The 27,179-nt window shown below is 38.6% G+C and overlaps 1 protein-coding gene across 4 annotated transcripts in view; it reads right to left on the bottom strand.

Moving 5' to 3' along the window:
* Positions 1–17,873, bottom strand: part of WDSUB1 (WD repeat, sterile alpha motif and U-box domain containing 1) — a 75,097-nt gene extending 57,224 nt beyond the window's left edge. For 3 of the 4 annotated variants that reach the window (XM_045829840.1, XM_045829982.1, XM_045830067.1), the window contains exons 1-4: positions 17,684–17,873; positions 14,941–15,362; positions 8,066–8,250; positions 4,130–4,228 (exon numbers count right to left, since the gene is read on the bottom strand). In XM_045829840.1, the coding sequence (XP_045685796.1) occupies positions 4,130–4,228; positions 8,066–8,250; positions 14,941–15,338 (682 nt within the window). In that variant the 5' untranslated portion in view covers positions 15,339–15,362; positions 17,684–17,873. Of the gene's footprint in view, positions 1–4,129; positions 4,229–8,065; positions 8,251–14,940; positions 15,363–17,344; positions 17,537–17,683 lie in introns of those variants that run through there. The other variant, XM_045829921.1, reaches the window with a different exon arrangement.
* Between the last annotated feature and the right edge of the window lie 9,306 nt (positions 17,874–27,179).

Raw genomic sequence — 27,179 nt, 5'->3', positions numbered from 1 at the left:
TAAAGACTTCAACAGTTTCTAAGAGCTCAGGGTTGCATCTCCAGGATGACCCTAGCCCTTTTAAAGTGCTTGAGAAAACTCAAGGCTGTTAAATACATGTTACTATTTGTTTCAGCACACACCTGAAGATAGGGCTCCTGACTCCCAGGTTCTGTGGGAAAGTAGGAGCTTAAATTCCATAAGTTCCAATTAGCAAATCCAGGTGAGTTTCAGTGGACCAACCCCACCATCTTTCCTACTTTCTGTAATTTTCACTTCCTTGACTCCACAGAGTCCTACTTACCTCTGCCTTCATTCTTCCTTTACAATGCCCGGCCACCTCTGCATAACCTGGAGGTGAGCTGAGCTCACGCTGGGCTCTTTGCCCTGTGGCAGTGGTGTATTATTGGTTAAAACCCGTCCTTACCACTTTAACCAGCACCCCCTCCTGTTTATCTTTGACAATTATGAAGAACAAAATGTAGTCTGAGATATAACTGAAACTTATTAGATAATAAAATAAGAATGTTTTTAGGCATCTAAAGCAAGATGGCCAATTGACCATATATTTCAAAGTTCCCATTAAAATGATAAATAGGAATTCATAAACATATAAATTCACATCAATGAAGAGAACAGAAAGGGGGTGTCAGCAAACCAGAAATTGAAACCAGTTTGGGGAAAGCAAAAAGCAAATTAATTGATGAGGTAGTTTAGAGAAGTAACAGCCTAGAATGCCAAGAGAAAGCTAATCTACCCTAGGAAACCCCAAAAGATTTGGGACTATCAATAGTCAGGGAAAAGCAAAGTCTGAATGATGCAAATACAGATCTGAAAATAGAAAAACTAACCAAGTCATTTTATAAACACTCAGTGTCTTCCTCCAACCCCTCCCTGACCCAAACTGCCAGGGGAGCCCATGACAGTTCCAGAGGACATAACACCTACATTCTCTAAGCCCCAACCCCTGCCCTTATTCTAAATGGGAGCTGGCGACCAACCGATCAACCACCAAGAGCACAGAGCTTCTAAATACCTTGTCACTGTCTCTCTCTCTCTCTCTCTATTTTTTTTTAAGAGAGAGCAAGAGAGGAGGAGGGAGAGAGAGGGAGAGAGGGAGGGAGAGAGAGATAGGCAGGCAGATAGACATCAATTTGGTTTTCTACTTACTTAGTCATTCATTGGCTGACTCTTTTTTGTGCCCAGACCTGGGTTCAACTTGCAATCGTGGTGTATTGGGCCCAGGCTCTAACCATCTGAGCAACTGGCCAGGATCCACTGTCTAATTCTTAAATGTAAATGGAATACTAAGGATCACCAGACATTTGATTTAGATAACTATGTAAAAGAGAAAGATTAGGGTAAAGAAACAAACAAACCAAAAAAAAATGGGCCCAAGAGCAAACAAAGATGATCAGGAAACAAGGGAACTTAAAAACAAAACAAAAAGACTGTAATTGATATGTGGAGAGTTTTGATAGATCTTGCATTCACCAAATAAAAGGAGAACACTAGGAAAAAGAAACAGAAGATGAGCTTTTAGAAATTGAAATGTGATTGATGAGATAAAACAATTCAAAAGAAGGTTGAAAGATAAAGCTGAGGAACTTTTCCATAATGTAGAAAAAAGATTAAGTGATAAATGTGCAGGAAAAAAACAGAATAAGAGTTATATCAGAAGGTCCAACACAATGGGAGTTATAGAAAGAGAGGAAGTAAAGGAGAAATTATTAAAGAAATAACATAAAGGAATATTGTATTCCAAAACGGAATGACTTCAATTTCTTAACTAAAGAGTCACCTGAAGAAATGGTACACTGCATGAGGAAGAGATCCACACTCTGTCCAAGAGCAGTAACTACAGTGAATAAGTTCAAAATATGGTAATATAAATATTTATAGACTCTGAAAACCACCAGGAGAGTCAAAACAGGTAGAGTGCATGGTCAGCTCTGCGTGATGGTGGTGGCGAGGCCACAGTCGGCAGCGGGCACAACATTTTTAAATCATGGGTATATATTACTCTTAGTAAGAGTTCTTAAAAAAGAGACTTCCAGCCAAGATGGAGGCGAAGGTAAACACACTGTGCCTCCTTGCACAACCAAAATAAGAACAACAACAGTTTAAAAACAAAATAACAACCAGAACTGATAGAAAACTGAATTGTATGGAAGTCAGAAAACCAAGGAGTTAAAATAGACATATTCATCCAGACTGGTAGGAGGGGTGGAGTCGGATGGCTGGAAGGGAGAAGGGTCGCAGCACAAAAATCAGTGGCTTGAGGACCCTGGGCGCGGGGTGGCAATGGGCAGACCCAGCAAGGTGGCGATTATGGAGTGGGGCACTGCGCACAAGGTGGCTGGCTGACCAGGCAGTCCCACATTCGTGTGTAGATAAACCAGGCGAAACTGGGGAGTGAGACAGACGGAGCAACCCAGGGTCCCAGCAAGGAGAAATGAAGCCTCAACACACCAATTGAAAACACCTGTGAGGGGTGCGGTTCAGGGAGAGACTCCCAGCCTCATAGGAGAGTTCAGTGGAGAGACCCACAGGGTCCTAGAATGTACACAAGCTCACCCACATGGGAATCAGCACCAGAAGGGCCCAGTTCGCTTGGGGGAAGTGGTGGAAGGGACTGAAATTGGACAGAGAGCAGAGCAAGCACCATTGTTCTCTCTCAGGCTGCTGCCCTACATACAGTGTCACAACCCAGCAACTTGGGGTGCCCTGCCCTGGTGAACACCTAAGGCTCTGCCCCTCACATATAACAGGTGCATCAAGACAAGAAAAAATGGCCCACACGGAAGAACAGATCTAAGTTCCAGAACAAACACAACTAAGCAACCAAGAGATAGCCAACCTATCAGATGCACAGTTCAAAACACTGGCAATCAGGGTGCTCACAGAATTGGTTGAATTTGGTCGCAAATTACATGAACAAATGAAGGCTACATTAAGTGAAATGAAGGAAAATGCATGGGGAACCAATAGTGATGAGAAGGCAACTGGAACTCAAATCAATGGAGTGGACCAGAAGGAAGAAAGAAACCACCAAACAGAAAAGAATGAAGAAAAAAGAATTCAAAAAAATGAGGAGAGGCTTAGGAACCTCCAGGACATCTTTAAAAGTTCCAACATCCAAATTACAGGGCTATCAGAAGGGGAAGAGGAAGAACAACAAGTGGAAAAGGTATTTGAATAAACAATAAAGGAGAACTTCCCCAATCTGGCAAAGGAAATAGACTTCCAGGAAGACCAGGAAGCTCAGAGAGTCCCAAAGAAGTTGGACCCAAGGAGAAACACACCAAGGCACATCATAATTACATTAGCCAAGATAAAAACGAAGGAGAGAATCCTAGAAGCAGCAAGAGATAAGAAACAGTCACCCACAAAGGAATTCCCATCAGACTGCCAGCTGATTTCTCAAAAACAATCTTGCAGGCAAGAAGGGGCTGGAAAGAAGTATTCCAAGTAATGAAAGGCAAGGACCTACATCCAAGATTGCTCCATCCAGCAAAGCTTTCAATTAGAATGGAAGGGCAGATAAAGTGCTTCTCAGATAAGGTCAAGTTAAAGGAGTTCATCATCACCAAGCCCTTATTTTATGAAATGTTAAAGGGACTTACATAAGAAAAAGAAGATGAAAAACATGTAAAGTAAAATGACAGCAGACTCACAGTTATTAACAACCACACCTAAAACAAAAACAAAAACAAACTAAACAAACAACTAGAACAGGAACAGAACCACAGAAATGGAGATCACATGGAGGGTTAGCAACACAGGAGTGGGAGGAGGAGAGAGGGGAAAAGGTACAGAGAATAAGTAGCATAGACGGTAGGTACAAAATAGACAGGGGGAGGGCAAGAATAGTATGGGAAATGTAGAAGCTAAAGAACTTATGACACATAGACATGAACTAAAGGGGGGGAATGTGGGTGGGAGAGGGTGTGTAGGATGGAGGGGAATGAAGGGGGAAAATGGGACAACTGTAATAACATAATCAACAAAATATACTAAAAAAAGTTCTTAAAGCATTTTAATAATCACTTTTAGGTATTCAGAGTACCTTAGGTAAAAAAGATTAGTTAAAATAGAGATTTTATCTAGATCACAAATGATTTTAGAGAACTGCTGGTTGAATACATACCTAAGATGTGGCTAAGAGGAACAACCCAAATTTTGATCTGACAATCCTGACCACATGTTGCCAGTCGAAAAAACTGAAGACTCTGTTCTCCATCTAAAACTGTAAATTTATTGAAAATACACAAGAATTGATAAATCATTTAAACCAAAAATATTTCCACTTCTTATGCTGAGATACTAATTCCATTCATTTAAAACATATTTACAAGCAATATTAATGACCTTATACCATATAATGAAATGTTAGTTGAAGATTTCTTTGAACAAGTTATTTCAAAGGATTATAACTTTAGCCCCTAAAGTTGTTACAACAAAATATCTTTTTATTTAGCTTCCACTAAGAATATAACAGAAGGCTGCAAGGGCCCACACTCAGGCACTAAGCCTTAGGGCATCCTCCAACTCAATTTTAGAGTCCATGAGTTTAGCACTGATCGGAAGAACTAGGAACAAGTAGCAGTTATGATAGGAATGTTAAATGTTTCATTATTCCCAACCTAACTTTTAAAGGCTATGCCCATTTCTTAACAGTTCAGTCTATAATTCATATGGAAATAATGAGATTTTTTTCACTTTTGATTTAATCATGACAAAGGCTGGAGTTATGTAAGTCCAAAATAATATCAATTCAGTATACTTGATTTGGTGGAAAATAGTATATTTTGGTGGAAAATAATAAATTAGAGAATGTAATCAATTAGATTGGGTGTTCAAAAAGAAAACCTCACTAGTTTTTACAGTTACTTGGATAATTTCGGGTATTATTATATACCCACCATATAAGTTCCTAAATACTAGTGGATAATGTAAGTATTGATATCATCACCTTATTTTATAAGAGTTCATCTCATACCACAAATGCAGTTTCATCAAAGAAAGTTCTGGCACTTGTGTTCAGTAAGACACAAGTCAGAAACCTAATATGCATCTTAAGCTTGTACTCCAGTTTTGCAAATATTCAGTATATGGTATTTAAATAAAATATTTTATATATGAGTACCTAAATTTTCTTCCATGAACTCTGTCTTGTTGAAAGTACGCATACTTCATTAACATAAAACACTTTAACTTCATTCTCATGGAAAGTTTTTCTAACACCATGGGATTTCCACATTTCAGTAGCATTTTGGTTTTTAACAGCACAGATTCAGCCAAAAGGCATCCTTTCTTAGTCTTTTTAAGGCAAAACATTTTACTCATTAAATGGCTAAGAGTAAAATATTTAGGTACTAGACTCAATTAGGAAAATTATTTTCCCCATTGTTAGACTAAATAGGTCCTTTGAGGTTAATTAAGTTTAAGTAGTGAGAATTCAGCTAGGACAATGGAAAAGTATGGAGCATAAAATGTGCCTGTGCTCAATATCTAAATATTTAAATATATACTTTTCTTTAGGAAGATATTTAACTCATAGTAATAACCAAACTCAAGTTTTCTTTATCATTTAAAAACTGGAGGGAGAGAGAGATTATTTGACTTTGGGTGGTGGGCACACAATGTAATACACAGATCACATGTCACAGAAGTACACAGTTAAAACTTATGATCTTATTAACCAATGTCACCCCAATAACTCTAATTGAAAAAGAACAGCTATCATTCAACCTCCATTTACAGGCATACCTTACTGTACTGCATTTTACATATGTTGCTTACCTTTTTTACTGAGAGCAAGACCCTCCCCATCAGCAAAAACACTGTGACTCACGCTATTGCGACTTGCTTTATTGTGGTGGTCTGGAACTGAACCTGCAGGATCTCCAAGGTGTGCCTGTATACAACTTAGATTTTCTTCCAGTGCCCTTCCTCCTGGTCTAGTGCTATTTTCACTATAACTTCCTTTTCTAGGTTGCCTGTTTTATTTATAAACAGTAGGAATACCTACCTATGCAAAGCCTCTCTAATAGAAAAGACATATTTGGATTAAAGTTTAAAAACAAATTTTCTAAATTAAAAAAAAATAGGCTCTTTGTTTGGAAGGCAGCTACGCTCACCACCGTACCATCAATACCAACCTCTTTTGCGTAAGTGACAAAAATGTTACTGATATGTAAGAGTTGCTTAAAATAAAAACTGGAGAAAATTGATCATTTATCCTCAAGCACAAATGAGATTCTTTTTCCTTATTTGAGCAAAAAATCAAAGACAAAAAAAGTCAATAACTCATAAGTATTTATTGATATTAATAGTACCAATTAAACAATAACAAATTAAAATTGCATACTCTGTCTTTTAAGAAAATATAGCAGTTTCCACAAATTCTTACAATCATTCCTTTTAAAGCATATATTGATCTGTTTCAGGGAATTTATATAAGGTTAATAATCTATTTTAACGGAAGCTGAAGAAACTGAAAAGACACAGATTAAAATTATAATGAGAAATGTACTTTGAAATATACTCTAAAGCAGGTGAAACATGTGGGTATCACACTTATTTTAGAATCTCACCTGGAATTCTCTACCTGGTTTAAGAACCTTTCCAGGCCCCAATTGCTGCCAATCCCTCTAGAGACAAGTTTGCCCTTAGTTTTACCCTAATATTAACATAATAATGGTATTTTAGTTGGAAATAATTTCAGATAATTTAGAATCAACAAGGGAACTTAAATCTCCCTACTTTTATATAATTTATCAAAGATTCATTGAGTGTGTATAAGATTTGCAGGAGGTGCCACAGAGGTAGAAGAAATGGTTCTTGTCTATTGCAAGATGGTCTTAGAATGATATATTAAAAGAAGAAACCATCGCCCTGACCAATGTGGCTCAGTTGGTTAGGCATCATCCTGCAAAGTGAAGGTGGAAGGTTCGAATCCCAGTTAGAGCACATGCCTCAGTTGCGGATTTGGTTGGGGTACATAGGAGAGGCAACAGATCGGTGTTTCTCTCTCACATCAATGTCTCTCTCCCTCTCTCTGTCCCTCTCTTCCCCTCTCACTAAAAATAAAGAAATAAAATCTTTAAAATAGAATAAATTATAATTAAACTAGGTAGGTTGTTTCATACAAGAACGGGTTCATGAAAAGGACATCTATCAATTTACTACATGATGTTAAAACATTAAAAAACAAAAAATTTCAGCCACTAAAAGAAATTTTATTCATTATTTTACATTTCAGGGCCTACTATGTAACAACAATATCTGTCTTCAGGGGGCTTTCTGTCTAGAAAAAACACCATTAAACATAATCTATATAAATAAACATAATTAAAAATTATCATACTTCTCTACTGTAAAAGAAAAATAAAGTATATAAATACAAGGCTATCGAAATGCCTTAGTCTAGGAGGTAAGAGCAGGGGAGGCCCATCTACAGTGACTTTTTTGCAGCTGAAACAAAAAGTTGATTAAGAGTAAACCAGGCAAAGGGTCCACATGTGAAACCCTTGGAGAAATCTTAGAAACATTCAAGGAATGAAAGAAGGCCAGTGTGGCAAGAGAATGCATGAGGCCAAGTACGATCTGAGATAAGGCAGGGAAATAGAACATGTAAAGTACTTACAGGGTTTATGTTCTGAATTTGATATTTTATCTTACTTTAACATTATTTTAACAAGCTGCAATGGGTCTGAAACGGGGGAGTGCCACAACTGTCCTGCTGCTGTGTGGACCTAAGCTGTCCAGTAAGGTAACGACTAGCCACATGTGCTACAGAACACTTGAAATGGGGCTAGTAAAACAGTGATGTGTCAAATATACACACCGGATTTCACAGACCTAGTGCCAAAAAATGTACATACACTAAAGAACCTGATTTTCACACATAATTATTTCTTTCTAATTTCAATGTGAAAACATAAAGGAGAAGGATGATCCTTAAAAGGAATAAATTTAAAAGGCTCCTTGTTTAATGAAATGAAAATGAATAAAAGAACCAAAAGTCATATACAAATTACAAATGGGACTCACTACTGCTTAAAAGAATAAAATAACTAACCAGAAACTGGCTGCAAAGAAAAATCACAACAGGTAATTCCAAGATCATGTGCTTTTTCACTATGCAGACACTTCATTTTATCATCCCACACTGTTAAATCTCCACATGAGGAGCCAGTGACAAAGAGGTTTCTGCTGGGAGAAAATGCACAGGCAACCAAGGAGCCATCCTTTACATTACCACACCTGGAATGAAAGCAAAAAAGAGGATTTTCATTTCAGAGCATTTTTTACTTTATAATATAATTCTAACAACAGTTTGATAAATGGCTATCACAGAACTTGAAAGAAAGGGCTAGAGATGTCTATAGAAATAAAATGTTATTTTATGCTATAAAATGAAACCTGCTTCGTAAAATTAAGATGATTTACACATTATCTTAACTACCATGTTCAAGCTTAAACTGTAGGGTTCTAAACCAAAGTTCACATATCTTCGTATTATTTTCCCACATAGCAAAGTCAGATAAAAACACTCAGCAAACTGGGTGTAGAAGGAGCACACCTCAGCATAATAAAGGCCATACACGAGAAACCTACAGCCAACATCATAGTAAATAGACAAAAACTAAAAGCTTTCCCACTAAGATCAAGAGTAAGACAAGGGTGTCCACTTTTACCCTTCTATTCAACATAGTATTGGAAGTTCTAGCCACAGCGATCAGACAAGAAAAAGAAATAAAAGGATCCAAATTAGAAAGGAGAAGGTAAAACTGTCATTGTTTGCAGATGACATGATAGTGTACATAGAAAACCCTATGGATGCCATCAAAAAAGTACTTGACCTAATAAGTGAACTTGGCAAAACAGTAAGATACAAAGTCAACATTCAGAAATTGAAGGCATTTTTGTACACCAGCAATGAAATATCAGAAACAGAAATTAGTACAAAATTCCATTTACTATAGTAGCAAGAACAATAAGGTATCTAGGAATAAACCTAACCAAGGACGTAAAAGACCTGTACTCAGAAAACTACAGAACAGTGAAGAAAGAAATTAAGCAAGACACAAATAAATGCAAGCATATACCACGTTCATGGATTGGAAGAATTAACACCATGAAAATGTCCATACTACCGGAAGCAATTTATAGATTCAATGCAATTCCTACTAAAATACCAATGACATATTTCACAGATATAGAAATTTCAAAAATTTATATGGAATCATAAACAACCCCAAATAACCTCAGCAATTTTGAAAAAGAAGAACAGACTTCCAGCCAAGATAGAAGCATAGGTAGACACACTGTGCCTCCTTGCACAAGAAAAAGGACAACAACAAATTTAAAGACAAGAAAAAATCCCCAGAACTGACAGAAAATTGAACTGTATGGAAGTCCAACAACCAAGGAGTTGAAGAAGAAACATTCATCCAGACCGGTAGGAGGGGTGGAGATAGGCACTCGGAGAGGACTGGTGGCAAGGCAGCAGCTGGAGGACTGGGGTGGGCAAGGTGGTGGCTGGCAGACAGGGTGGTCCCACATTTGTGTGCAGATAAACTGGGAGGAACAACTGGAGAGAGAGACAGATTGTGCAACCCAGGATTCCAGTGGGGGAAATAAAGCCTCAAAGCCTCTGACTGAAAAAACCTATGGGGGTTGAGGCAGCAGTGGGAGAAACTCCCAGCCTCACAGGAGAGTTCACTGGAGAGACTCACAGGGTCCTAGAATGTACATAAACCAACTCACCCAGGAATCAGCACCAGAAAGGCCCACTTTGCTTGTGCGTAGCAGGGGAAGTGACTGAAAACCAGCAGAGAGTGCAGTAAGTGGCATTGTTCCCTCTTTGACCCCTTCCCCACATACAGCATCACAACACAGCCACATGGATTGCCCCGCCCTAGTGAACACCTAAGGCTCTGCCCCTTACTATGTAACAGGCACACAGAGACAAAAATATGGCCCAAATGAAAGAACAGTTCAAAGCTCCAGAAAAAATACAACTAAGTGACGAAGAGATAGCCAACCTACCAGATGCACAGTTCAAAACACTGGCAATCAGGATGCTCACAGAACTGGTTGAGTATGGTCACAAAATGGAGGAAAAAATGAAGACTATGAAAAGTGAAATAAAGGAAAATATACAGAGAATTAACAGTGATGGGAAGGAAACCAAAACTCAAATCAATGGTGTGAAGCAGAAGGAAGAAACAAACAGTCAACCAAAACACAATGAAGAAATAAGAATTCAAAAAAATGAGGAGAGGCTTAGGAACCTCCAGGACATTTTTAAACATTCCAACATCCAAATCATAGGGGTGCCAGAAGGAGAAGAGGAAGAGCAAGAAGTTGAAAACTTATTTGAACAAATAATAAAGGAGAACTTCCCCAATCTGGCAAAGGAAATAGACTTCCAGGAAGACCAGGAAGCTCAGAGAGTCCCAAAGAAGTTGGACCCAAGGAGAAACACACCAAGGCACATCATAATTACATTAGCCAAGATAAAAACGAAGGAGAGAATCCTAGAAGCAGCAAGAGATAAGGAAACAGTCACCCACAAAGGAATTCCCATCAGACTGCCAGCTGATTTCTCAAAAACAATCTTGCAGGCAAGAAGGGGCTGGAAAGAAGTATTCCAAGTAATGAAAGGCAAGGACCTACATCCAAGATTGCTCTATCCAGCAAAGCTATCATTTAGAATGGAAGGGCAGATAAAGTGCTTCTCAGATAAGGTCAAGTTAAAGGAGTTCATCATCACCAAGCCCTTATTTTATGAAATGTTAAAGGGACTTATCTAAGAAAAAGAAGATCAAAACAATCAACAGTAAAATGACAACAAACTCACAACTATCAACAACTGAACCTAAAACAAAAACAAAAACAAACAAACTAGAACAGGAACAGAACCACAGAAATGGAGATCACATGGAGGGTTATCACAGGGGAGTGGGAAGGGGAGAGAGGAGGAAAAGGTACAGAGAATAAGTAGCATAGATGGCAGGTAGAAAATTGACAGGGAGATTAAGAATAGTGTAGGAAATGGAGAAGCCAAAGAACTTATATGTAAGACCCATGGCCATGAACTAAAAGGGGGAAGGAATGCTGGAAGGTGGGGGAGTGCCGGGTGGAGGGGGATAAAGAGGATAAAAAAGTTGGAACAATTGTAATAGCATACTCAATAAAATATACTTAAAAGAAAATAAAGAAAAAGAAGAACAGAGTAGAAGGGATAACAATACCTGATATCAAACTATATTACAAGGTCACTGTAATCAAAACCATCTGGTACTGGCATAAGAACAGACACATAGATCAATGGAACAGAATAGAGAGCCCAGAAATAAACCCATGTCTCTATGGCCAATTAATATTTGACAAAGGGGGCATGAGCATAAAATGGAGTAAAAACAGCCTCTTCAACAAATGGTGTTCAGAGATCTGGACAGCTACATGCAAAAAAATGAAACAACCACCAACATACACAATGTACCAGAATAAACTGAAGATCAATAGAAGACTTAAATATAAATCATGACCCCATAAAAGTCCTAGAGGAGGACATAGGAGGAAAATCTCAGATATTCCATGCAGCAATATTTTCATCAATATGTCCCCTAGAGCAAGGGGCATAAAGTAAAGAATAAACAATTGGGACTTCATCAAATTAAAAAGCTTTTGCATGGCTAAAGAAAACATCAGCAAAATGAAAAGGGAACCAACCATATTGGAAAATATATCTGCCAATGATACCTCAGACAAGGGTTTGATCTCCAAAATATATAAAGAACTCACACAATTGCACTCTAGGAAGACAAACAATCTAATTAAAAAATGGGCAAAGGACCTGAAGAGACACTTCTTCAAGGAGGACATATAGAGGGCCCAGAGACATATGAAAGGATGCTCAGCATCACTAGCCATCAGAGAGATGCAAATTAAAACCACAATGAGATACCACTTCACAGTGGTCAGAGTGGCCATCATCAAAAAAATCAACAAAGAAGTACTGGTGAGGATGCACAGAAAAGAAAACCCTAGTACACTGTGGGATTGCAGACTGCTGCAGCCACTGTGGAAAACGGTATGGAATTTCCTCAAAAAACTAAAAATGGAACTGCCTTTTGACCCAGCAATTCCACTGATGGGTATATACCTTAAGAATCCTGAAGCACCAATCCAAAAGAACCTATGCACCCCAATGTTCATAGCAGCACAATTTACAATAGCCAAGTGCTGGAAACAGCCTAAGTGCCCATGAGTAAATGAGTAGATCAAAAAAACTATGGTACATTTACACAACGGATTACTACGCAGCAGAAAGAAAGAAGTAGCTCCAACCCTTCAAGACAGCATGGATGGAGCTAGTGAGTATTATGATAAGTGAAATAAGCCAGGAGGTGAAAGACTAACACCATATGATCTCACCTGTAGGTGGAACCTAATTAACAAAACAAACAAGAGAGCAAAATATAACCAGAGACATGGAAATAAAGAACAAACTGACAGTAATCAGAGGGGAGGAGAGAGGTGGGTAATGGGGAAAAGAAAGGGAAGGGAGAAGTCAAACAACATGTATAAAGGACCCATAGACAAAGACAAACAGGGCGAGGGGTGGTGAGAAGATTGAATGTGGGAGGTGGGGGGGTAGGTAAAGCAAGGGAGAGTAATGGGGGAAAATGGGTTCAACTGTAAATAAGAGTAATAAAAAAAAAAATTCAAGCCCTAGCTGGCATGGCTCAGTGGATTGAGCACTGGACTGTGAATCAAAGGGTTGATGGTTCAATTCCCACTTAGGGCACACTCCTGGCTTGTGGGCCAGGTCCCCAGTTGGGGGCATGTGAGAGGCAACCACACACTGATATTTCTCTCCCTCACTTTCTCTAAAAATAAATAAAATCTTTTAAAAAATCTCCAAACCTTAACAGCAATGAAAATCAACAATATCAATTATAGTCACATATTTTAATAAAAAGATAAAACTATTTTTATTGAATGACACATGATTGGGGTCGAAGCTACTTTCAACTTTTGTTTTAAAATCACCCAGAAGCAACAGTAAGTCCTTTCACCTTATCTTCAAATACAGATGCTTTATGAAAGGAAAATGCTGTGAACAAGTCAAAATTATCTTGGGAAGATAAAGCAGCACTGTACTACTGTGCTAACAATACCATTTTCTCAATCAGGGAAAATAAATGAGTAAAAAACAATTAGTGCAGAGTCCTAGCCAGTGCTTGAATTTATTTTAGTGTATCATGTTACATCATTAGTTACATAGTGTACTGGGTTGGCCAAAAAGACCATATGATTTGCTCGGTAAAATGAAGGACACACTTTTCAGTTTCACCAATAACTTTATTGATTTGGATATTTTGAGTATGTCGGCTATCTCCTGCATGGTATAACGTTGCTTGTTCTCAATTAATGTCTTGATTTGATTGCTATCAACTTCAACTGGTCTACCTGACAGCAACTCAAATGCAAAAAAAAAAGATCTATGCAATATATCGAGAAGGTGCAGTGTATGGATCAAATGTGTCAAAAGTGGTTTGCAAAATTTCATGCTGGAGATTTCTCACTGGATGATGCTCCACAGTTGGGGAGACCAGGTAAAGGTGATAGCGATCAAGAGATTAATTGAGAACAATCAACATTAGACCACATGGGAGATAGTCGACATAACTCAAAATATCCAAATCAATAGTTATTGGTGAAAATGAAAAATATGTATTTTAATTCACAAAAAAACCCTAAATGGACTTTTTGGCCAACCCAATAATAAAGCATAATATGACAAAAATGTTGCATATTTTCTTCCATCTTCAATATTAAAATGGCTACACAAAAATTCACCAATTTTGATGAGTTTTTTTTAAAAGCAAGCTGATATGATAGCTGTCACAATACAATCAAACAAAATTGTTTTGAATGAAGTTAAAGACAACTAAGGGCTACTAGAGTTATCTTATGGAAAAAACAAAACAAACTTTTTGGCCAACCCAATACACCAGAGAACTAATCCTATAAAGACAGAATTCATCACCTGATAAGTAAAAAAGATTTCTTAGATGGCAGCTGTAGTTCATTCACAGGACATAACTTAAAGACATTTCATTCTGTGCTTTCTTTTTAAACAGTTTATTAACACCACTTGAAACACATCACCTTCTTCAACCCAAAGACCTAAACCTAAGTGAGCAACAGTTGTTCACCAGCCAGCACTTGTGCTCTGAATGGCATTGAGGGGTAGAGAGAACAGAAGGTACATTAGGCTATTTTAATTGTTAACATTTAAATGTTTATGGTTTTTAATGTGCTTAATGTCACTTAAAAGTGGTAAATTTTGTTACAAACATTTCACCACATCAAAACATAAAAGCACATATTTTTAATGTTATGTTTTAACAGAAAATCACTTATATAAATTAGCTGATGTATTTTTATCCAAAAGGAGTTTCCAGGTGTTGGTTATGGTTTTTTTAAGAAATAGTCACACAGTGCCACTCTAATCACAAAGCACTTTCTTCTGGGTGTGGTCCTCCACCCAGCAAGAATCCTCATCAGGAAAGAGTTGTGTCTTTATCTCTGAGAACACTTGAGCCAATGAGCTACCAACAAAAATAAAGCCTAAAATTACTCATCTTATTCAAAAGACTGTTTTCTTTGCCTAACTCTCACTATAAAAATACAGAAAAATCTAATAAGAATAACCCTTATTTTACAAAACAAAGGAAAACTCTACGACTCCAGCCAATCTACTACAAGAATCACACTAAACATCTGTTTTTATGACCTTCAAAGGACAGGTCAAAACATTTTTCTTTGTGATGTCTGAAAAGTATCTGATTCTTAGTCATCAAAATAGTGTTTCTATTATTTTTTGTTAGGCCTATTTCAAAGGATTGAAGACAGAAAAGGTTTAAATAGTCATACCTATGCAACTTGTATGACTGCGCATTCCACAGAACAACAGTTCCATCAGCTGCCCCTGACACCAAACAAGTGGAGTCTGGGGAAAACCTGCAAACCCGCACAGGACTCCCATGAGGCTGTTCCAGCACTGCCAGTGTCTGTCCATTTTGAATATTCCACAGGACAGTGGTACCATCTGTTGAACATGAAGCCAAAATATGTCCTGAAGGGGAGAAACAGCAGCAGTGAACAGCATAGGTGTGAAACTTCAATGGAGAGTGTGGCAATTCAGTGAAGTCACTCAGGGAATACAGGCGAATTGTTTTGTCCAAGGAGCAAGTAGCCAAAAGGGAAGAGGAGAAGGCACAGCAGTTGACATCGTCACCATGATCAGCTAATGTGTGAATCAGTTTCACCATGTTCTTCCCTTGAAGCAAAATATCCTGCAATTTTAAAATTGATAAAGGTTACTTCATCCTTGAAAGCAAATAAATCCAACTCAAATCCATACATTGGAATGGGCCAGAATCAACTTATGAATTTTTTCACTGAAAACTCCTGTATTCATATTTTTAAAGGACAGTCTATTATACCAGGGATAAGGGCAATTTGAAGAGGGGAAAAAAACATTTATATGACCATAACCTCTGATGATGATCATGGTGACAGTGCCATGCCAATTAGTTCCGTAACTCCTAAAAAAGAACCCTGTCAAACAACTTCAAACTGCCTTAACGTTAAACATCTAAAACCTCAGGTATTCGTTTCACCTTTGAAGACTTGCCCTTAACTCACTACTTCTCCTCACTGTCTCATTCTAGATTTGCTCATCTCAAACTCAAAAAGATTTTCACTATTTTAACAAACTGTCTCAGCTGCTCCTTCCACAGGATGGAACCAAGGTAACTGCTCTGCCTTTAAGATGCAGAACTGTAGGGTTCACTCATAAAAACTAACAAAAGGTTTTACTCAAAATATTAAGTAGCAATGGATAAACTATTGAAGTCATGGTTTGTCATCCTGTGTAATTAAGGATAAAATGATATAAGAGATTTGAGGTGAAGGACCAAATTAATAAATTCAGGAAACCAAGGGAAGGAAGGTGACAAATTCATAATAAAATCCAAACTCCTCACCAGAGCTTACAAAGCCACATTCCCTCTCCCTCACTTCTGTCGAGCCTCCTGGGTCAAAAAGACCCTCCTGGGTCTTTGATCTTCATAAAGTTGCGTTCTTAATTTGAAATCCTCTTCCCTTGTCTTTTGGGATCCTATTTCTCATTTAAACTTCAATTTCAGTGTTCCTTTTCAGAAAGGATTTCCCAATCTAAAGCAGCCACTCTCTAGCCCAGCACATCAGTCCCCAGTGTACCAATTACCACCACCTGATGTACTGTATTCTGCCATGTATGATGTGCTCTTGTGTGCATTATATGTGGGATTATTACATCTGTTATTATGCCCATATGTAATCATTACACCCATGTATAATGTGCATCTTTATTTTTCCCTAAAAAATTTGGGCAAATAGTGCTCATTATACATGGCAAAATATGAGTACTTATTATTTGTCTCTCCCCATTAGAATGTAAACTCTAAAGGATTAGAAGTATTGTCCATCTAGCTCCTTGCTGTATCCATAGCATGTAAAACAGTGTCAGGCACATTCTGTGCTCAAATAAATATTTGTGGAAAATTTACTCTTTCCAAATCCAAGGGAGCATTGAAATATTATGTGAACATAATGCAAAATGATAAAATTTAAACTAAAACTATCAATTCTAAAAAAAAATCTGACAGTGGAAAAATGGTGTAGAATGAAGTAAGTAATAATCAGCCCTGAAGGGAAAGGTATAACCCTGGGTTGTAAAATACATAATTTCTTGTTCTAATCTTATTTACACAAATCTCTACAAAAAGATGGAGCGTGCCTTTTCTCATTTTCATCTTACCCCAAAAGTTCAGCCTTTTCAAACATAAACTCCAATAAAGCTTAACACACACACTCACACACACACAATACCACACGTAAAGTCCTGGTGGATTATCGTATTTTTGCATTGAAAACAAGCAAGATCAAGATCAGGTGGCACTTTCTGGCGAACTGCCAAATCCCAATTATGCAAACGTACATACATAATTTTCCAAACAAATTTTGGCTTCCTCGCCCTTGTGGCACTCCGCTCCCTTTGCAGTTAGAGCCATACAGTCGAAGGACAGAGATCTAATCAGCCTAACAGTTTATTTTGGAAAGCACTCTCAAACCTCGGGGTCTGGGTGTCCAATAAGGCCTCAGCTGTCCGGCCAGAGGCTCAATGCCCGGACAAACCGAGTCAACTCTCCGGTGTCAACACGCGAATCCCCATCTAATCCAAAGCAAACACGTAAAGTGCCAAGGATATCCCCAAATATAGCCCAGGACTTACTCTTCCCGCACGCAGGGACCAAGCTTTTGCCCAACTCTGACAGCCAGCCGGAACTCAGCGGACTGAGAGACCCAGGTGGGAGGGCAGCCTTGGTGCCCTGTGTTCATCCTGCAGCCGGCGGGGATCCCGGCCTTTCCGGGCGCGGGCCCAGCTGGGGCTCCCACACAATGTCGGCAGGCCCTGGTCCGCTGACCGGCCGAGGCCTCACTACAGGGCCTCTCTCCCGCCAAGGTCCGGGCCCATTCCTGCCGCGCGCTTAGATCCAGACACCGAGAGGCGGGGAGTTCTGACACCCCAGGCGTGGAGCTCCCCAAGTTGACCCTAGCAGCGACCCCCTACCTGCCGCTGCCGCAGTTACACTGGTCCCGGGCGCAGCCCCTTTCACCTAGAAGACCAATTCCCTGAGGGATCCGCCCTCAGGTGCAGCTCCAGAGTCGCCGGCCAAGGACCCGCAGGTGGGAAGAGGGTGTGGCCGGCGCAGGTGCGGCAGGCGGGGCTGGCGTCCCCGCAAACCGACAGCAAAACAAGCTCCGCCCACAGGGGCGGAGTGCGTCTTAGCGCATGCGTACTCTTCGGTCTTTAAAGGGGAGGTCTCTAAACTCTGACTCCAGGAACTACGAGTTCAGGTTGGGGAAGAATCTTTTCGTTGCAGTTTTTTCCCAGTTGAGGAAGCTGAGTTCCCAAGGTCTAGGGAGTTCCTGAAATATGGTTTTAAAGGAGACACTATTAAATACCCGATTAGCCCCGACGGGTGTAGCTCAGTGGAGCATCCGTCGCCCGGCAAACCTGAAGGTCCCTGGTTCGATTCGGTCGAGACTCGGACCGGGATTGCTGGCAAGGTCCCCGGTGGAGGACAAGGGAGAGGCCACGGATCGATGCCCCTTTTCAATGTTTGTCTTCCTCTTTCTCCCTCCCTTCCCCTCTAAAAATAAACAAATCTTAAAAAATAAAAATATCCAGTTATTCCAGCTCTAAGAGAAGATAATGAACCTTCTTCCTCTCCATAGTCCTTCGCCTCTGTTCTCACTCACCTCCCGGATTGGGCTCTCACGTTTAAGCCAGCTCTGCCCTTAGCGGTCCATGATGGGGGCCTTCTGCCATCCATCACCTTTGCACTCCGGTTTCCCCAATCTGTTTCCAGGGCAGGCTGCTCCCCATCCCCACGCTACCCTTGGGCCACAGCCCTGCAGTGAACTGTCCGGGTGGATTTTCTGGACCACCTGAACCCGAAGTGCGTTTCTTCTAGCCCTTTGGATTGTTTCGAAGGCTCACAGGTGGACCGAGGTTTCGATGTGTAAATGACTACAAGCGGGTTTTGCCAACTCCTTTTGAGATTAAAAAGTCCAGAAAAAAGTTCGGAGGCATGCTAATGCTGTTCATTACGTGTATGACACAGTAGAGGAATATGTGCAGATGAAAATCAAGGATACATATAGATTTTACTTTTTAAAAAATATTTTACTTTTAGAAAGAGGGTAAGGAAGAGGGAAACATCATGTGTGGTTGCCTCTCACGTGCCCCCTACTGGGGACCTGGCTTGTAACCCAGGCAAGTAAGTGCCCTGACTGGGAATCAAACCGTAACCATTTGGTTTGCAGGCCGGTGCTCTATCCACTGAGCCACACTGGCCAGAGCAGATCAATTTTACTTTTAATACGTGCAACTTCAGAGGCTTTTTTTTTGTTTGTTGGGAGTTGTTTGTTTTTTAATGAGGGAACATAAAATTATCAACCTGAAGAAACCCAAAGTCATATATTTAAAGTGATAATCTAAAATGATCAAATTTAAAAAATGAAATTGAGAGAGGTGGAAATGATTTGTAATGAAAAAAAGACAAAGAGATCAAAATTTACGATTTTGAGAGGCTCCTGTGGTTTTTAAATTAACAAGTGCATCATGACTGAGACTTTGAATACTTACATACCAAATACTCCCCAAAGAATATTTTTCTTAAAAAAGTTTTGATTGTAAAAATAATAGAGCTCTTTGTAGGAAATACAGAAAACATAAATAAGAAAAATAGCCAATAACAGCACCACTCAAAGATAACCACTCACAGATAACAGTTCCTTACAAAGTCCTGCCAACTGTCTTTTAAAACTTAATTTGTATCTTGAGCCTTTTCCACGCCTAAAATTTCTTCGGTATTTTAATTAATTTTTGTCTGTGTACTGGTCCACATTTCCAGAAACATGCCATAATCAAACATTTTCCTGTTGCTGGATGGTTGTTTCAATGTTTGTACTTATTATAAATGATAACAGTTAAACAGCTTTGCACGTAAATCTTTATGCACTCTTCAACATTTACTAAGAAAAGTGTTAAATAGAAATGGAATTACTAGGCATGACTTTAGAGATTCTTAATAAATATCACCATATTGTTTTTCAGAGAGGTTGGTTTACACTTTCAGCAACATATGGTTGTATGCCTGTCTCTCCAAATTCTTGACAGACTTGAGGAATATTTTTTATCTTCACTAATTCAATGACTAAAATTGGTTATAATATTCTTGAAGTAAAACGTGTAAAAGAAATCCTTGCCTGCACAGAAACCCCTGCCAGTAGTGTAGCATGAGACCTCATGGCCAAATATGATCAGCTATCCCTGTCCTGCAAGGAAAAGCAGCTTCAAAAGGGGGAGCTTTATTATAGGTGCTCTCTAGTCGACCAGTTTGCAATCCAGGAGATGTTAAATAACTTGTAAATATACTAGAGAAACATTGTAAGAATTTATAAAGATCTTTGATCACATGAGTTAACTGGTTACCTTATGTGATGGGACAGAGTGTCAAAATAGTTGAACTTTGAAATGGAATATTGCAGATTTGAATATTTTATGCATTCTTGAATTATGTAACTGTGGTAGTTAACCCTATTTTATCATTAATTTCTGGTTCCACTCCTTGTAATAATGCCACTTGAATATAGAAAACAATTTTAAATGATATATTTAAAGAAAAACTAACTGCTCAATTAAATAGTATGCAATACATGCTCTCAAAATACAATTACGGTGGGAACAGATAAGTGTGAAGCAAGGAGTGAGTCACCTATTACTAAAATGTGTAGTCGAGAGTAACCCAGAGTGCAAAGAGAAAGGTGCTGGACTAACTGAAAAGGTGGGTGTAAGAATGGGTCTTCAGTAGGCTTGAAGAATGGGCCAGCTGAGGGATGATAAGCTTGGGAAACACCTAGTTTTCACAGTTAATACTTAGGGATGTGGGTTTTTTGTTTTGTTTTGTTTTCTTGCAGGCAAACCCATGACCAGGGTTTCCAGAATAGTTGGGCAGTGTAGAGTACGAGATGTGGTAACTCCCTTGTGTGTTGTTTCCAAAATTGTATCAAGTTCAACACATACGATATGTGCATTTGTGTGTGTATATTACACTTCAAAATGCTTTTAAAAATTAAGCAAAAAAGAAAAAACTCAAGGACACAGACAATTGTGTGCTGATTTCAGGGTAGGGGGAGGGAGGTGGGTGGAGGTGAAAGAAGGTGTAAGGGGGATAAATAGTAATGGAAAAAATACAATAAAAATAAACATACACTATTTTGTATATATGAAACTAATACAAAATATTACATGTAAACTGTAATTAGAAAAATTAAACCAAAAATTAAACATACATAGCAATCTCAAAAGATCATATGCTCACTCATATTTTATCATTGCATTTATATAACATTCTTAATATAACAAAACTATAGAGATGAAAAACAGACCCGTGGTTGCCAGGGGCAGAGATGGCTGTGGGGAGAATGCACATATGATTATAAAAGGGTGCCACAAGGGAGATCTTTGTGGTGGCGAATTAGCTCTGTATCTTGATTGTGGTGATAGTTACATGAAGCTATATGTGCCATAAAATAGTTATACAAAGGCATTGTGTCAATGTCAGTGTGCTTGTTTTGGTAGTATACTGTAATTAAGATGCAGCAGTTGGGGGAAATGGTGACTAGCACACGGGACCCCTATGTAGTATCTTTACAACTTAATGTGAAACTGATTTTTTTCAAAATAAAAGTGAAAAAAAATAATCCAAGAGAATGGTACAGGGTCTCTCAGGATGATGCAATCATTCACTCTTCATACCTGGTGCCATGCACAGGGCCACTGTGGAGAACTTGGAGGATCTGAGGCACTACCTCTGGGGGCATGCTGTTATCTTCTGCATCTTTTCTGAACTCCCTGTATCTTTTGACATTAAATAAACTTTACACTCTCTAGCTGGCTCTCTTTCCCTTCCATTACCAAGTAATGAGAGTTGAGCACAGTTCTTTAAGTTGGTGGTCCATGTACAGGGTGGGGAAAAGCAGTGACCACAATTGTGGTGACCACGTGAAGCACAGTTTGTTCTTGTATTTTTATGAGTTATGATATTATTCTCCACACAAACAACTGTAAACCTACTTTTGCCCCACCCCATATAGAAAGGAAAGACCCAGAGGCTGCCAAACAGAGGACGGGGAAGGCTCGAGCTGGGCACAGTAGGAACTGCCTGCTGAGAGAAACCGTGCACGTGGCTGCAGACGCAAACACTAAAGAGGAATGTGGTGGCATGCCTGACACTTGGGACGCTGTGGTACATCTCAGTTGTGTCCTTCCTTCCTCTTTGACACAGACACTTCTCTTGTTTACAGATTTTTAAGTTCCAACTTCCCATAATTTAATTTTTTATTTCTCCTGTCTCAAATTCTTTCTTTTCCAATATCTTCTTATTAATGCTCTTCTAGAGAATTCAAGGTATTAAAAATGCATTTTTGGAAACATACTCCACATTTTTGGTTTCATATTAATGGTTTAGGATTACATAAGAAAATATGACATGGTCGAATCAAATTCATTTAACAATAGTCCAACTTACAGAGCTCACAAATCATGTCTCCTATTCATTGTAGTCTTGGACATAGCATTTTGATGGCACCAGTCTCTGCCACACCACAGCATCCTGTCAGCTAATGATAAGGTGGAGTTACATCTGTATTTTAACCTGATGGTTTGGTATCAATATTTTTTCAGCTTTTCACTAATGACTTTCAAACTGAATTTTCCATAAAGGAAATCAAAACATTCCTTTAGTTTTTCTTTTGTTTGTAATTCAAAGAGGGAAGAGCACTTACATTTAAAATAATGATAAAATATCATACCTAATGTGGAAAATTCTGTTTTTTCAAAAATGAGTACAACATTTATCATACTTCATGCTCTTCAAGGACTTTGCCACTCAGTCATCAAGAAGTGAGGTTATGTCCCTTCCTCTTGATCTGCGAGGCTAGTAAGACTGCCTCAACTCAGAGTACATACACGATTTCCAAAATTAGGGCACAAAGGCAATACAGCCGTTGGCTCACTCTCCCTGTGCACTCAGCCACCATGCTGTGTGGTCAGCAAAGTCCATATTGCTTCCTTTACATGCCATGGATTTATCCTAATAATTTTCCTGAAGTAGTTTAAGTTATTAGACTACACTGCAAAATAGAAGCTCTATAGCTAATAAGTATAATCTAAATGACACCATTTCAATTATTGGAAGGCAGGGTATCTGAAGTGATACTGTGGAAGATTTACACGGTGAAACAGAGGTTACGATGCCACAGAAGACTTTGGTCAACTAGAAGACAATTTAACTTAGCCAATGTAGCAACTAGTACACTTGAATATAAAATATTTTTAAAGGAAATATTTAACATATTCAATATATAATCAGTGAATTTATGTATATGTGACATTCACAGTTACCCATATTTTTTCATATACTAAAGAGGTATTTTTAAGGAAATACTAATTAGCAATTTGTGCCAGAAGCCCAAATATGAGGTGAACTATTATGACAGTCTTGATACTGTTCAAATGCAAAAGTTGATATTTTAAATGCCTAAACTATACAGAAGCCCTTACTGAGTTGTCTCTGATGAGAGGAATGTTATCAAATGATGTGCTCCAGCTACAAATCTTACAGTTTGATGACACTAATAAATAGCACCTATTTTTTTCCACCTGAATCCCATGCCAACATAGAGAGGCAAAGAGAACAGAATTGGAAATCAAAACACTCCTTTTAACATTGCAAATGTCTAGGCTGGAAACATGGGTGAGAGATTCCAAACAGTGGGCTTCCTAATTCTGAACTCCAGAATTAACACACCCAGTCACAGGAAATGCAGAAAATTTACCAGGCAGAGGTAAATTTTGCTGCCAGGTTTACCGCTGAGCCCAAGGTGACCAGAGGACATGCTCCTGTAGCTAAGGCAGAGTGGAGGGGGCACAGTGCTCTACAGACTCAGTTTGTTATCCTCACCTGCCTGTCAGATAGTGGACTGATATCCTTTCATATGGAAACACAAACTCAGGAGTAAAAAGCTACTCCAACCCCAAACACTTGGCATCTTTTTTTCTTTGCTTAACCCATTGAGCCAGCCAGGAGTGTGGCCATCGTTGAAGGTACATTTGGGGTGGGGGTGGGGTGAAGGGAGGGAAGCCTGGATTTTCTGGACTGTCTTGCCACTAACCTTCATGAAGTCGCTCCTCTAATGCCAACTATTGTTCTTTTGTGAGCTATTTTTAATCAACAGAGGTCAATGTTGATTTTGCTCCAGAAAGCTCTGCAATGGACCAGAAGTGTATTTAAATGGATTCTAAGCCATTCTAAACTCAAACCCTAACATTTACTCCCCAGTCTAATTCTGATTCTGTATTATGTGCAGCCATATGGCCCAAATCTGCTTATGAGAGGTTCTCTTAGGTAGCAGCTAGGAATGAGTGGCCAGAGGGGAAATAAAGGCAGAACCCTCGATTTTACAATCTAACAAGGAACTTAATACAGAAGGCTAGAAAGAAGCAAGAGGAACACATGTCCCACCAACTAACTCAGCAGTCCTGAGCTTGGTCTGATAAGACTGCTTGCTGGGTGTCTGGAGCATTGCAAGCAAAACAGCACAGGAGGAATGGAGAGTCCTTGGGACTGTGCTGAGAAAAGGGGCTTCTGTAACAATCTTAATAAGATTGCCAGGTGTTCCAAACATCACAAGCAGGAATAGCACAGGAGGGAGGGAGGGGAGTCCTTGAGATTCTGTGAAAGGGAGCCTTTGTAATAATTTCACGAAGACAAAGAGACTTTACTGAGAAAGAAAGCCTCTGTAGCTGCACATTATTACCAAGATTTAGAGGGGCGAGAAGGGAGAACCTAGAAGCCAGCTGAGTTATATAACCCCTGAACCCCAATAGTCGGTGTACTTAGATTACCTAAGTAGCCACTTGTAGCCTTGGCTCAAGTGTACAGAATAAACTTACTAACAACTTTATTTCCTCTATAAATGGGGCATTTAGATTAGCTGGGGGCCTGCTTGTAGATTTGTGCTCATATGTGTTTCATAAACTTGCTGTCTCATCTCCACTAAATGTGCTTGTCTCTTTGACTGAATTATTCTCTTCCGAGTGAGACAAGAACCAAGGCAGGAGAGGGAGTCTCTTGAGTCAGGTCTTTCTCTCCCCATCTATAACAGTTCTTAGAGATGAAACGACTAAATTAAAATACTGCAATTAGAAAATGACCAAAATATAATGAACACAGACTGCTTCTCATTTTGAAATTTGCAGGGTGAAATTAAAGACCAAAGGTTATTTGAAAATTAAAACCCAAAGTTATAAAAATGGAAAGAGATTTAAGTACATCAAATTCCCTCATCCAAAGAAAACTACCCAGACATTTGTTTTTCTGACTTGTCTCATGGAGATTTCCATGGTGACAAATATGAAGTCAATATTTCTAGGACAAAAGCATTCACTGTTTAAACAATCTTTCTCACCTTTTTCTGTTTAGGATAATTATGCCCAAGAGACAGTTCTATCAGACCAATATGTACCAGGCCAGAACTCTTTTTGTTCTTCCTGGAACATCTTTAATATGACTCATTTTCCCTGTGACTTCCTAATTTCTCAGGCATATTCCCTTAGGAATCAGGCAACATCTGTGTCCACACCTACAATAATTGTCTCACCTTGAAACTCTACAGCGAGCCAATGAGTCTTCTGTTTTTAAACAGCTTAATTGATGTGTAACATATGCCATATAATTCACTCCTTTACATTATACAATTTGATAGTTTTTACTGTATTTAGAGATTATCACCACACTCTAATTTTAGAACACTTTTGTTTTTGTTGAACTTTCTTGAAGGTTCCATTTGCCATGCCAACTTTTAATTTAGATGAAGTTCAACTTACTTAGCGTTTTGGTCATTTGTGCTTTTGGTATAGTATACGAGGAGGCTTTGCCTAACTCAAGGTCACAAATACTCCTATGCACTTTGTTTTGCAAGTACATTTTTTTGTTTTTATTCAAATTTTTTCCAATTATGTTTTTCATATTACATTAACAATATTATTTTGTATCATTTTCAGGTGTCCAGCATAGTGGCTAGATGACTGATTTTATTTTATGGATTTCTTAAGGTTTTCTATTTATAAGGTGAAGTCATCTGCAAATAGAAACAGTTTCACATCTTCCTTTCCATCTGGATGCCTTTTCTTTTCCTTGCCTAATTGCCCTGGATAGACTGTCCAGTATAATGTTGACTAGCAGTGTGAGTGGACATCCCTGTTTATTCCTAATGTGAGAGGGGAAAGCACTGAATCTTTCACTATTATGTTTGATAGTAGTAGTATGTGTTTTGTCAATGTCCTTTATCTGGTGGAAATTCTTTCTATGCTACTTGTTTTATCATTAAAAGGTGTTGGATTTTGTCAAGTGCTTTTCCTCAATCTATTTATATAATCATGTTGTATTTGTTATTCTATTGACATAGCATACTATATTGATTTTTGAATGTTAAACTAAGCTTGCATTCCTGGGATAAATTCCACTTGGCCATGGTATGTAATTCTTATTCTGCATTTCTGGATTTGGTTTGCTAGTATCTTTATGAGGGTTTTTGCATCTATACACATTGGCCTCTAGTTTCCTTTTCTTATGATATACTTCACTTAGGTATTAGGGTAATACTGGCCTCATAAAATAACTTAGGAAGTGTTTGTGAATTGGTAATTAGTTCTTAAATGTTTGGTAGAATTCAGTGGTGAAGCCATCTGGGGCTTGGCTTATGTTGTAGGAATTTTTTAAATTAATTCAATCTCTTTGCTTGTTTTATAGGTCTATTTGGATTTTTTCTTGAGTTAGACCCTTTATTACTGACATGATCCTCCTCAACATGCTCCAGAAAAGAGCTATATTCTGTCAGAACATCACCAAGCTTGACAATATCATTATAAAGTAATATGATTGCACATTGATGAATTATAGTTCAAATATACATACAGTAAGAACTATGCTTTTGAAAGCAATCATTTTGGACAATTCCACAAGAGTGGTTACCTAAAATATATTTAGAATTCCAATTTTGAATTGCTTTCATAGTGTGGCTCATTCTTTTGAATATCCTCCTTGATTGGAAGGCTTTATTGGCAAAGTTTTATTGAGTACCTTTTATATATCAGGCATTTTACTAGTGCTGGGTGTTGAGTAAAAATGTGTAAGACACAATCTCCTGAGGAACTATGTTGGGTGAAAATGGGAGATACACAGCGCATAATAGCAATACCCTTAGTTATTGGGGAATATGAATTCCAGCTGTTCTTAGACATTTTGAAAGGAGAAGAAAGCCAATTACATCCATACATTATGGACAAGACTCTCTATGCATAACACAAGAACATGTCAATAAACAGATGACTCATGATGTTTAACTTTGAAAATATCCAGAATTCCAATCAGATGACTAGATAAAACTTTAAATATGCAGAACTAGAAAATCTGATAATCAAGAACTCTGAGCTA

This window comes from Phyllostomus hastatus, unplaced genomic scaffold (genome assembly GCF_019186645.2).
Source record: "Phyllostomus hastatus isolate PE091 unplaced genomic scaffold, TTU_PhHast_1.1 phas_contig_1, whole genome shotgun sequence".
Lineage (NCBI taxonomy): Eukaryota > Metazoa > Chordata > Mammalia > Chiroptera > Phyllostomidae > Phyllostomus > Phyllostomus hastatus.
The sequence above is the reverse complement of the archived record's forward strand: the minus strand, read 5'-3'. Positions and strand labels throughout refer to the sequence as shown.